We start from the raw sequence: 14475 nt of genomic DNA, 5'->3' as shown, positions 1-14475 counted from the left end.
AACAACAGCTGCACCAACCTCTACTCTGACATCAACAACAACAGCACAAATATCCACTGAGGTAACAACCACAAAACCAGCATCTATTCAGCCAACAACAACAGCACCATCATCTACTGTGCCAACAACAACAGCGGGACCAACATCTACTGTGCCAACAACAACAGCAACACCACCAACAACTTCTGAGTCCACAACAACAACAGCACAAACATCTTCTTTGCCAACAACAACAACAGCACCAACATCAACTGTGCCAACAACAACAGCACCAACATCTAATGTGCCGACAACAACAGCTGCACCAACATCTACTCTGCCAACAACAACAGCAGAGCAAACATCTACTGTGCCAACAAAAACAGCAGAACCAACATCTACTGTGGCAACAACAACAGCTGCACCAACCTCTACTCTGACATCAACAACAACAGCACAAATATCCACTGAGGTAACAACCACAAAACCAACATCAATTCAGCCAACAACAACAGCACCATCATCTATTGTGCCAACAACAACAGCAGGACCAACATCTACTGTGCCAACAACAACAGCAACACCACCAACAACTTCTGAGTCCACAACAACAACAGCACAAACATCTTCTTTGCCAACAACAACAACAGCACCAACATCAACTGTGCCAACAACAACAGCACCATCATCTACAGTGCCAACAACAACAACTGCACCACCAACATCTTCTGAGTCCACAACAACAACAGCACAAACATCTTCTTTGCCAACAACAACAACAACAACATCTAATGTGCCAACAACAACAGCAACAACCTCTACTGTGCCAACAACAACAGCAGGACCAACATCTACTGTGCCAACAACAACAGCAACACCACCAACACCTTCTGAGTCCACAACAACAACAGCACAAACATCTTCTTTGCCAACAACAACAACAGCACCAACATCAACTGTGCCAACAACAACAGCACCAACATCTAATGTGCCGACAACAACAGCTGCACCAACATCTACTCTGCCAACAACAACAGCAGAGCAAACATCTACTGTGCCAACAAAAACAGCTGAACCAACATCAACTGTTCCAACAACAATAGCTGCACAAACATCTACTCTGACATCAACAACAGCAGCACAAACATCCACTGAGGTAACAACCACAAAACCAACATCTATTCATCCAACAACAACAGCACCATCATCTACAGTGCCAACAACAATAACTGCACCACCAACATCTTCTGAGTCCACAACAACAACAGCACAAACATCTTCTTTGCCAACAACAACAACAGCACCAACATCAACTGTGCCAACAACAACAGCACCAACATCTAATGTGCCGACAACAACAGCTGCACCAACATCTTTTCTGCCAACAACAACAGCAGAGCAAACATCTACTGTGCCAACAAAAAAAGCTGAACCAACATCAACTGTTCCAACAACAATAGCTGCACAAACATCTACTCTGACATCAACAACAGCAGCACAAACATCCACTGAGGTAACAACCACAAAACCAACGTCTATTCAGCCAACAACAACAGCACCATCACCTACTGTGCCAACAACAACAGCGGGACCAACATCTACTGTGCCAACAACAACAGCAGCACCACCAACAACTTCTGAGTCCACAACAACAACAGCACAAACATCTTCTTTGCCAACAACAACAACAGCACCAACATCAACTGTGCCAACAACAACAGCACCATCATCTACAGTGCCAACAACAACAACAGCACCACCAACATCTTCTGAGTCCACAACAACAACAGCACAAACATCTTCTTTGCCAACAACAACAACAACAACATCTAATGTGCCAACAACAACATCAACAACCTCTACTGTGCCAACAACAACAGCAGGACCAACTTCTACGGTGCCAACAACAACAGCAACACCACCAACACCTTCTGAGTCCACAACAACAACAGCACAAACATCTTATTTGCCAACAACAACAACAGCACCAACATCAACTGTGCCAACAACAACAGCACCAACATCTAATGTGCAGACAACAACAGCTGCACCAACATCTACTCTGCCAACAACAACAGGAGAGCAAACATCTACTGTGCCAACAAAAACAGCTGAACCAACATCAACTGTTCCAACAACAATAGCTGCACAAACATCTACTCTGACATCAACAACAGCAGCACAAACATCCACTGAGGTAACAACCACAAAACCAACATCTATTCAGCCAACAACAACAGCACCATCATCTACAGTGCCAACAACAATAACTGCACCACCAACATCTTCTGAGTCCACAACAACAACAGCACAAACATCTTCTTTGCCAACAACAACAACATCTAATGTGCCGACAACAACAGCTGCATCAACATCTACTCTGCCAACAACAACAGCAGAATCAACATCTACTGTGCCAACAACAACAGCTGCACCAACATCTACTCTGACATCAACAACAGCAGCACAAACGTCCACTGAGGTAACAACCACAAAACCAACATCTATTCAGCCAACAACAACAGCACCATCATCTTCAGTGCCAACAACAATAACTGCACCACCAACATCTTCTGAGTCCATAACAACAACAGCACAAACATCTTCTTTGCCAACAACAACAACATCTAATGTGCCGACAACAACAGCTGCACAAACTTCTAATCTGCCAACAACAACAGCAGAACAAACATCTGCTGTGCCAACAACAACAGCTGCACCAACATCTACTCTGACGTCAACAACAGCAGCACAAACATCAACTAAAGTAACAACCACAAAACCAACATCTATTCAGCCAAAAACAACAGCACCATCCTCTACTGTGCCAACAACAACATCACAAACATCTTCTTTGCCAACAACAACAACAGCACCATCCTCTACTGTGCCAACAACAACAGCACAAACATCTTCTTTGCCAACAACAACAAGAGCACCAACATCAACTGTGCCAACAACAAAAGCAACAACATCTAATGTGCCGACAACAACAGCTGCATCAATATCTACTCTGCCAACAACAACAGCAGAACAAACATCTACTTTGCCAACAACAACAGCTGCACCAACATCTACTCTGACATCAACAACAGCAGCACAAACATCAACTGAAGTAAAAACTACAAAACCAACATCTATTCAGCCAACAACAACAGCACCAACATCTACTCTGACATCAATAAAAACAGCACAAACATCCTCTGAAGTGACAACCACAAAACCAACATCTATTCAGCCAACAACAAAAGCACCATCATCTACTGTGCCAACAACAACAGCGGGACCAACATCTACTGTGCCAACAACAACAGCAACACCACCAACAACTTCTGAGTCCACAACAACAACAGCACAAACATCTTCTTTGCCAACAACAACAACAGTACCAACATCAACTGTGCCAACAACAACAGCACCAACATCTACTGTGTCAACAACAACAGCTGCACCAACCTCTACTCTGACATCTACAACAACAGCACAAATATCCACTGAGGTAACAACCACAAAAACAGCATCTATTCAGCCAACAACAACAGCACCATCATCTACAGTGCCAACAACAACAACTGCACCACCAACATCTTCTGAGTCCACAACAACAACAGCACAAACATCTTCCTTGCCAACAATAACAACAGCACCAACATCAACTGTGCCAACAACAACAGCACCAACATCTAATGTGCCGACAACAACAGCTTCACCAACATCTACTCTGCCAACAACAACAGCAGAGCAAACATATACTGTGCCAACAAAAAAAGCTGAACCAACATCAACTGTTCCAACAACAATAGCTGCACAAACATCTACTCTGACATCAACAACAGCAGCACAAACATCCACTGAGGTAACAACCACAAAACCAACGTCTATTCAGCCAACAACAACAGCACCATCATCTACTGTGCCAACAACAACAGCGGGACCAACATCTACTGTGCCAACAACAACATCAACACCACCAACAACTTCTGAGTCCACAACAACAACAGCACAAACATCTTCTTTGCCAACAACAACAACAGCACCAACATCAACTGTGCCAACAACAACAGCACCATCATCTACAGTGCCAACAACAACAACAGCACCACCAACATCTTCTGAGTCCACAACAACAACAGCACAAACATCTTCTTTGCCAACAACAACAACAGCACCAACATCAACTGTGCCAACAACAACAGCACCAACATCTACTGTGTCAACAACAACAGCTGCACCAACCTCTACTCTGACATCTACAACAACAGCACAAATATCCACTGAGGTAACAACCACAAAACCAGCATCTATTCAGCCAACAACAACAGCACCATCATCTACTGTGCCAACAACAACAGCGGGACCAACATCTACTGTGCCAACAACAACAGCAACACCACCAACAACTTCTGAGTCCACAACAACAACAGCACAAACATCTTCTTTGCCAACAACAACAACAGTACCAACATCAACTGTGCCAACAACAACAGCACCAACATCTAATGTGCCGACAACAACAGCTGCACCAACATCTACTCTGCCAACAACAACAGCAGAGCAAACATCTACTGTGCCAACAAAAACAGCAGAACCAACATCTACTGTTCCAACAACAATAGCTGCACAAACATCTACTCTGACATTTACAACAGCAGCACAAACATCCACTGAGGTAACCACCACAAAACCAACATCTATTCAGCCAACAACAACAGCACCATCATCTACAGTGCCAACAACAACAACAGCACCACCAACATCTTCTGAGTCCACAACAACAACAGCACAAACATCTTCTTTGCCAACAACAACAACAACAACATCTAATGTGCCAACAACAACAGCAACAACCTCTACTGTGCCAACAACAACAGCAGGACCAACATCTACTGTGTCAACAACAACAGCAACACCACCAACACCTTCTGAGTCCACAACAACAACAGCACAAACATCTTCTTTGCCAACAACAACAACAGCACCAACATCAACTGTGCCAACAACAACAGCACCAACATCTACTGTGTCAACAACAACAGCTGCACCAACCTCTACTCTGACATCAACAACAACAGCACAAATATCCACTGAGGTAACAACCAAAAAACCAGCATCTATTCAGGCAACAACAACAGCACCATCATCTACTGTGCCAACAACAACAGCGGGACCAACATCTACTGTGCCAACAACAACAGCAACACCACCAACAACTTCTGAGTCCACAAAAACAACAGCACAAACATCTTCTTTGCCAACAACAACAACAGTACCAACATCAACTGTGCCAACAACAACAGCACCAACATCTAATGTGCCGACAACAACAGCTGCACCAACATCTACTCTGCCAACAACAACAGCAGAGCAAACATCTACTGTACCAACAAAAACAGCAGAACCAACATCTACTGTTCCAACAACAATAGCTGCACAAACATCTACTCTGACATTTACAACAGCAGCACAAACATCCACAGAGGTAACCACCACAAAACCAACATCTATTCAGCCAACAACAACAGCACCATCATCTACTGTGCCAACAACAACAGCGGGACCAACATCTTCTGTGCCAACAACAACAGCAACACCACCAACAACTTCTGAGTCCACAACAACAACAGCACAAACAACTTCTTTGCCAACAACAACAACAGCACCAACATCAACTGTGCCAACAACAACAGCACCATCATCTACAGTGCCAACAACAACAACTGCACCACCAACATCTTCTGAGTCCACAACAACAACAGCACAAAAATCTTCTTTGCCAACAACAACAACAGCAACAACATCAACTTTGCCAACAACAACAGCACCAACATCTACTGTGTCAACAACAACAGCTGCACCAACCTCTACTCTGACATCTACAACAACAGCACAAATATCCACTGAGGTAACAACCACAAAACCAGCATCTATTCAGCCAACAACAACAGCACCATCATCTACTGTGCCAACAACAAAGTCGGGACCAGCATCTACTGTGCCAACAACAACAGCAACACCACCAACAACTTCTGAGTCCACAACAACAACAGCACAAACATCTTCTTTGCCAACAACAACAACAGTACCAACATCAACTGTGCCAACAACAACAGCACCAACATCTAATGTGCCGACAACAACAGCTGCACCAACATCTACTCTGCCAACAACAACAGCAGAGCAAACATCTACTGTGCCAACAAAAACAGCAGAACCAACATCTACTGTTCCAACAACAATAGCTGCACAAACATCTACTCTGACATTTACAACAGCAGCACAAACATCCACTGAGGTAACCACCACAAAACCAACATCTATTCAGAAAACAACAACAGCACCATCATCTACAGTGCCAACAACAACAACTGCACCACCAACATCTTCTGAGTCCACAACAACAACAGTACAAACATCTTTTTTGCCATTAACAACAACAACAACATCTAATGTGCCAACAACAACAGCAACAACCTCTACTGTGCCAACAACAACAGCAGGACCAACATCTACTGTGCCAACAACAACAGCAACACCACCAACAACTTCTGAGTCCACAACAACAACAGCACAAACATCTTCTTTGCCAACAACAACAACAGTACCAACATCAACTGTGCCAACAACAACAGCACCAACATCTAATGTGCCGACAACAACAGCTGCACCAACATCTACTCTGCCAACAACAACAGGAGAGCAAACATCTACTGTGCCAACAAAAACAGCAGAACCAACATCTACTGTTCCAACAACAATAGCTGCACAAACATCTACTCTGACATTTACAACAGCAGCACAAACATCCACTGAGGTAACCACCACAAAACCAACATCTATTCAGGCAACAACAACAGCACCATCATCTACAGTGCCAACAACAACAACTGCACCACCAACATCTTCTGAGTCCACAACAACAACAGCACAAACATCTTCTTTGCCAACAACAACAACAACAACATCTAATGTGCCAACAACAACAGCAACAACCTCTACTGTGCCAACAACAACAGCAGGACCAACATCTATTGTGCCAACAACAACAGCAACAAAACCAACACCTTCTGAGTCCACAACAACAACAGCACAAACATCTTCTTTGCCAACAACAACAACAGCACCAACATCAACTGTGCCAACAACAACAGCACCAACATCTAATGTGCCGACAACAACATCTGCACCAACATCTACTCTGCCAACAACAACAGCAGAGCAAACATCTACTGTGCCAACAAAAACAGCTGAACCAACATCAACTGTTCAAACAAAAATAGCTGCACAAACATCTACTCTGACATCAACAACAGCAGCACAAACATCCTCTGAGGTAACAACCACAAAACCAACATCTATTCAGCCAACAACAACAGCACCATCATCTACAGTGCCAACAACAATAACTGCACCACCAACATCTTCTGAGTCCACAACAACAACAGCACAAACATCTTCTTTGCCAACAACAACAACAGCACCAACATCAACTGTGCCAACAACAACAGCACCAACATCTACTGTGTCAACAACAACAGCTGCACCAACCTCTACTCTGACATCAACAACAACAGCACAAATATCCACTGAGGTAATAACCACAAAACCAGCATCTATTCAGCCAACAACAACAGCACCATCATCTACTATGCCAACAACAACAGCGGGACCAACATCTACTGTGCCAACAACAACAGCAACACCACCAACAACTTCTGAGTCCACAAAAACAACAGCACAAACATCTTCTTTGCCAATAACAACAACAGTACCAACATCAACTGTGCCAACAACAACAGCACCAACATCTAATGTGCCGACAACAACAGCTGCACCAACATCTACTCTGCCAACAACAACAGCAGAGCAAACATCTACTGTGCCAACAAAAACAGTAGAACCAACATCTACTCTGACATTTACAACAGCAGCACAAACATCCACTGAGGTAACCACCACAAAACCAACATCTATTCAGCCAACAACAACAGCACCATCATCTACTGTGCCAACAACAACAGCGGGACCAACATCTTCTGTGCCAACAACAACAGCAACACCACCAACAACTTCTGAGTCCACAACAACAACAGCACAAACATCTTCTTTGCCAACAACAACAACAGCACCAACATCAACTGTGCCAACAACAACAGCACCATCATCTACAGTGCCAACAACAACAACTGCACCACCAACATCTTCTGAGTCCACAATAACAACAGCACAAACATCTTCTTTGCCAACAACAACAGCACCAACATCTAATGTGCCAACAACAACAGCAACAACCTCTACTGTGCCAACAACAACAGCAGGACCAACATCTACTGTGCCAACAACAACAGCAACACCACCAACACCTTCTGAGTCCACAACAACAACAGCACAAACATCTTATTTGCCAACAACAACAACAGCACCAACATCAACTGTGCCAACAACAACAGCACCAACATCTAATGTGCCGACAACAACAGCTGCACCAACATCTACTCTGCCAACAACAACAGCAGAGCAAACATCTACTGTGCCAACAAAAACAGCTGAACCAACATCAACTGTTCCAACAACAATAGCTGCACAAACATCTACTCTGACATCAACAACAGCAGCACAAACATCCACTGAGGTAACAACCACAAATCCAACATCTATTCAGCCAACAACAACAGCACCATCATCTACAGTGCCATCAACAATAACTGCACCACCAACATCTTCTGAGTCCACAACAACAACAGCACAAACATCTTCTTTGCCAACAACAACAACAGCACCAACATCAACTGTGCCAACAACAACAGCGGGACCAACATCTACTGTGCCAACAACAACAGCAACACCACCAACAAGTTCTGAGTCCACAACAACAACAGCACAAACATCTTCTTTGCCAACAACAACAACAGCACCAACATCAACTGTGACAACAACAACTGCACCATCATCTATAGTGCAAACAACAACAACTGCACCACCAACATATTCTGAGTCCACAACAACAACAGCACAAACATCTTCTTTGCCAACAACAACAACAACAACATCTAATGTGCCAACAACAACAGCAACAACCTCTACTGTGCCAACAACAACAGCAGGACCAACATCTACTGTGCCAACAAAAACAGCAACACCACCAACACCTTCTGAGTCCACAACAACAACAGCACAAACATCTTCTTTGCCAACAACAACAACAACAACATCTAATGTGCCAACAACAACAGCAACAACCTCTACTGTGCCAACAACAACAGCAGGACCAACATCTACTGTGCCAACAAAAACAGCAACACCACCAACACCTTCTGAGTCCACAACAACAACAGCACAAACATCTTCTTTGCCAACAACAACAACAGCACCAACATCAACTGTGCCAACAACAACAGCACCAACATCTAATGTGCCGACAACAACAGCTGCACCAACATCTACTCTGCCAACAACAACAGCAGAGCAAACATCTACTGTTCCAACAAAAACAGCAGAACCAACATCTACTGTTCCAACAACAATAGCTGCACAAACATCTACTCTGACATTTACAACAGCAGCACAAACATCCACTGAGGTAACCACCACAAAACCAACATATATTCAGCCAACAACAACAGCACCATCATCTACAGTGCCAACAACAACAACTGCACCACCAACATCTTCTGAGTCCACAACAACAACAGCACAAACATCTTTTTTGCCATTAACAACAACAACAACATCTAATGTGCCAACAACAACAGCAACAACCTCTACTGTGCCAACAACAACAGCAGGACCAACATCTACTGTGCCAACAACAACAGCAACACCACCAACACCTTCTGAGTCCACAACAACAACAGCACAAACATCTTCTTTGCCAACAACAACAACAGCACCAACATCAACTGTGCCAACAACAACAGCACCAACATCTAATGTGCCGACAACAACAGCTGCACCAACATCAACTCTGCCAACAACAACAGCAGAGCAAACATCTACTGTGCCAACAAAAACAGCTGAACCAACATCAAATGTTCCAACAACAATAGCTGCAAAAACATCTACTCTGACATCAACAACAGCAGCACAAACATCCACTGAGGTAACAACCACAAAACCAGCATCTATTCAGCCAACAACAACAGCACCATCATCTACTGTGCCAACAACAACAGCGGGACCAACATCTACTGTGCCAACAACAACAGCAACACCACCAACAACTTCTGAGTCCACAAAAACAACAGCACAAACATCATCTTTGCCAACAACAACAACAGTACCAACATCAACATCAACTGTGCCAACAACAACAGCACCAACATCTAATGTGCCGACAACAACAGCTGCACCAACATCTACTCTGCCAACAACAACAGCAGAGCAAACATCTACTGTGCCAACAAAAACAGTAGAACCAACATCTACTCTGACATTTACAACAGCAGCACAAACATCCACTGAGGTAACCACCACAAAACCAACATCTATTCAGCCAACAACAACAGCACCATCATCTACAGTGCCAACAACAATAACTGCACCACCAACATCTTCTGAGTCCACAACAACAACAGCACAAACATCTTCTTTGCCAACAACAACAACAGCACCAACATCAACTGTGCCAACAACAACAGCGGGACCAACATCTACTGTGCCAACAACAACAGCAACACCACCAACAACAACTTCTGAGTCCACAACAACAACAGCACAAACATCTTCTTTGCCAACAACAACAAAAGCACCAACATCAACTGTGCCAACAACAACTGCACCATCATCTACAGTGCCAACAACAACAACTGCACCACCAACATCTTCTGAGTCCACAACAACAACAGCACAAACATCTTCTTTGCCAACAACAACAACAACAACATCTAATGTGCCAACAACAACAGCAACAACCTCTACTGTGCCAACAACAACAGCAGGACCAACATCTACAGTGCCAAAAACAACAGCAACACCACCAACACCTTCTGAGTCCACAACAACAACAGCACAAACATCTTCTTTGCGAACAACAACAACAGCACCAACATCAACTGTGCCAACAACAACAGCACCAACATCTAATGTGCCAACAACAACAGCTGCACCAACATCTACTCTGCCAACAACAACAGCAGAGCAAACATCTACTGTGCCAACAAAAACAGCTGAACCAACATCAACTGTTCCAACAACAATAGCTGCACAAACATCTACTCTGACATTTACAACAGCAGCACAAACATCCACTGAGGTAACAACCACAAAACCAACATCTATTCAGCCAACAACAACTGCACCATCATCTACAGTGCCAACAACAACAACAGCACCACCAACATCTTCTGAGTCCACAACAACAACAGCACAAACATCTTCTTTGCCAACAACAACAACAACAACAACATCTAATGTGCCAACAACAACAGCAACAACCTCTACTGTGCCAACAACAACAGCAGGACCAACATCTACTGTGCCAACAACAACAGCAACACCACCAACACCTTCTGAGTCCACAACAACAACAGCACAAACATCTTCTTTGCCAACAACAACAACAGCACCAACATCAACTGTGCCAACAACAAAAGCACCAACATCTAATGTGCCGACAACAACAGCTGCACCAACATCTACTCTTCCAACAACAACAGCAGAGCAAACATCTACTGTTCCAACAAAAACAGCAGAACCAACATCTACTGTTCCAACAACAATAGCTGCACAAACATCTACTCTGACATTTACAACAGCAGCACAAACATCCACTGAGGTAACCACCACAAAACCAACATATATTCAGCCAACAACAACAGCACCATCATCTACAGTGCCAACAACAACAACTGCACCACCAACATCTTCTGAGTCCACAACAACAACAGCACAAACATCTTTTTTGCCATTAACAACAACAACAACATCTAATGTGCCAACAACAACAGCAACAACCTCTACTGTGCCAACAACAACAGCAGGACCAACATCTACTGTGCCAACAACAACAGCAACACCACCAACACCTTCTGAGTCCACAACAACAACAGCACAAACATCTTCTTTGCCAACAACAACAACAGCACCAACATCAACTGTGCCAACAACAACAGCACCAACATCTAATGTGCCGACAACAACAGCTGCACCAACATCAACTCTGCCAACAACAACAGCAGAGCAAACATCTACTGTGCCAACAAAAACAGCTGAACCAACATCAACTGTTCCAACAACAATAGCTGCAAAAACATCTACTCTGACATCAACAACAGCAGCACAAACATCCACTGAGGTAACAACAACAAAACCAGCATCTTTTCAGCCAACAACAACAGCACCATCATCTACTGTGCCAACAACAACAGCGGGACCAACATCTACTGTGCCAACAACAACAGCAACACCACCAACAACTTCTGAGTCCACAAAAACAACAGCACAAACATCATCTTTGCCAACAACAACAACAGTACCAACATCAACATCAACTGTGCCAACAACAACAGCACCAACATCTAATGTGCCGACAACAACAGCTGCACCAACATCTACTCTGCCAACAACAACAGCAGAGCAAACATCTACTGTGCCAACAAAAACAGTAGAACCAACATCTACTCTGACATTTACAACAGCAGCACAAACATCCACTGAGGTAACCACCACAAAACCAACATCTATTCAGCCAACAACAACAGCACCATCATCTACAGTGCCAACAACAATAACTGCACCACCAACATCTTCTGAGTCCACAACAACAACAGCACAAACATCTTCTTTGCCAACAACAACAACAGCACCAACATCAACTGTGCCAACAACAACAGCGGGACCAACATCTACTGTGCCAACAACAACAGCAACACCACCAACAACTTCTGAGTCCACAACAACAACAGCACAAACATCTTCTTTGCCAACAACAACAAAAGCACCAACATCAACTGTGCCAACAACAACTGCACCATCATCTACAGTGCCAACAACAACAACTGCACCACCAACATCTTCTGAGTCCACAACAACAACAGCACAAACATCTTCTTTGCCAACAACAACAACAACAACATCTAATGTGCCAACAACAACAGCAACAACCTCTACTGTGCCAACAACAACAGCAGGACCAACATCTACAGTGCCAACAACAACAGCAACACCACCAACACCTTCTGAGTCCACAACAACAACAGCACAAACATCTTCTTTGCGAACAACAACAACAGCACCAACATCAACTGTGCCAACAACAACAGCACCAACATCTAATGTGCCAACAACAACAGCTGCACCAACATCTACTCTGCCAACAACAACAGCAGAGCAAACATCTACTGTGCCAACAAAAACAGCTGAACCAACATCAACTGTTCCAACAACAATAGCTGCACAAACATCTACTCTGACATTTACAACAGCAGCACAAACATCCACTGAGGTAACAACCACAAAACCAACATCTATTCAGCCAACAACAACTGCACCATCATCTACAGTGCCAACAACAACAACAGCACCACCAACATCTTCTGAGTCCACAACAACAACAGCACAAACATCTTCTTTGCCAACAACAACAACAACAACAACATCTAATGTGCCAACAACAACAGCAACAACCTCTACTGTGCCAACAACAACAGCAGGACCAACATCTACTGTGCCAACAACAACAGCAACACCACCAACACCTTCTGAGTCCACAACAACAACAGCACAAACATCTTCTTTGCCAACAACAACAACAGCACCAACATCAACTGTGCCAACAACAAAAGCACCAACATCTAATGTGCCGACAACAACAGCTGCACCAACATCTACTCTTCCAACAACAACAGCAGAGCAAACATCTACTGTGCCACCAAAAACAGCAGAACCAACATCTACTGTTCCAACAACAATAGCTGCACAAACATCTACTCTGACATTTACAACAGCAGCACAAACATCCACTGAGGTAACAACCACAAAACCAACATCTATTCAGCCAACAACAACTGCACCATCATCTACAGTGCCAACAACAACAACTGCACCACCAACATCTTCTGAGTCCACAACAACAACAGCACAAACATCTTCTTTGCCAACAACAACAACAGCACCAACATCAACTGTGCCAACAACAACAGCACCATCATCTACAGTGCCAACAACAACAACTGCACCACCAACATCTTCTGAGTCCACAACAACAACAGCACAAACATCTTCTTTGCCAACAACAACAACAACAACATTTAATGTGCCAACAACAACAGCAACAACCTCTACTGTGCCAACAACAACAGCAGGACCAACATCTACTGTGCCAACAACAGCAACACCACCAACACCTTCTGAGTCCACAACAACAACAGCACAAACATCTTCTTTGCCAACAACAACAACAGCACCAACATCAACTGTGCCAACAACAACAGCACCAACATCTAATGTGCCGACAACAACAGCTGCACCAACATCTACTCTGCCAACAACAACAGCAGAGCA

General features: G+C 43.8%; 1 protein-coding gene across 1 annotated transcript; it reads left to right on the top strand.

Moving 5' to 3' along the window:
- Positions 1-640: 640 nt before the first annotated feature.
- On the top strand, positions 641-13615 carry LOC127439354 (salivary glue protein Sgs-3-like; the record flags this gene model as incomplete). Its single annotated transcript, XM_051695605.1, has 9 exons — positions 641-685; positions 2442-2451; positions 2976-3094; positions 3359-3460; positions 3938-4012; positions 4799-4882; positions 5798-5863; positions 8261-8317; positions 13556-13615. Coding segments are annotated over 9 exons (618 nt in total), but the record flags the coding sequence as incomplete, so codon positions are not given.
- Between the last annotated feature and the right edge of the window lie 860 nt (positions 13616-14475).

The sequence above is a fragment of the Myxocyprinus asiaticus genome, unplaced genomic scaffold (genome assembly GCF_019703515.2).
Source record: "Myxocyprinus asiaticus isolate MX2 ecotype Aquarium Trade unplaced genomic scaffold, UBuf_Myxa_2 HiC_scaffold_112, whole genome shotgun sequence".
Taxonomy (NCBI): domain Eukaryota; kingdom Metazoa; phylum Chordata; class Actinopteri; order Cypriniformes; family Catostomidae; genus Myxocyprinus; species Myxocyprinus asiaticus.
The sequence above is the reverse complement of the archived record's forward strand: the minus strand, read 5'-3'. Positions and strand labels throughout refer to the sequence as shown.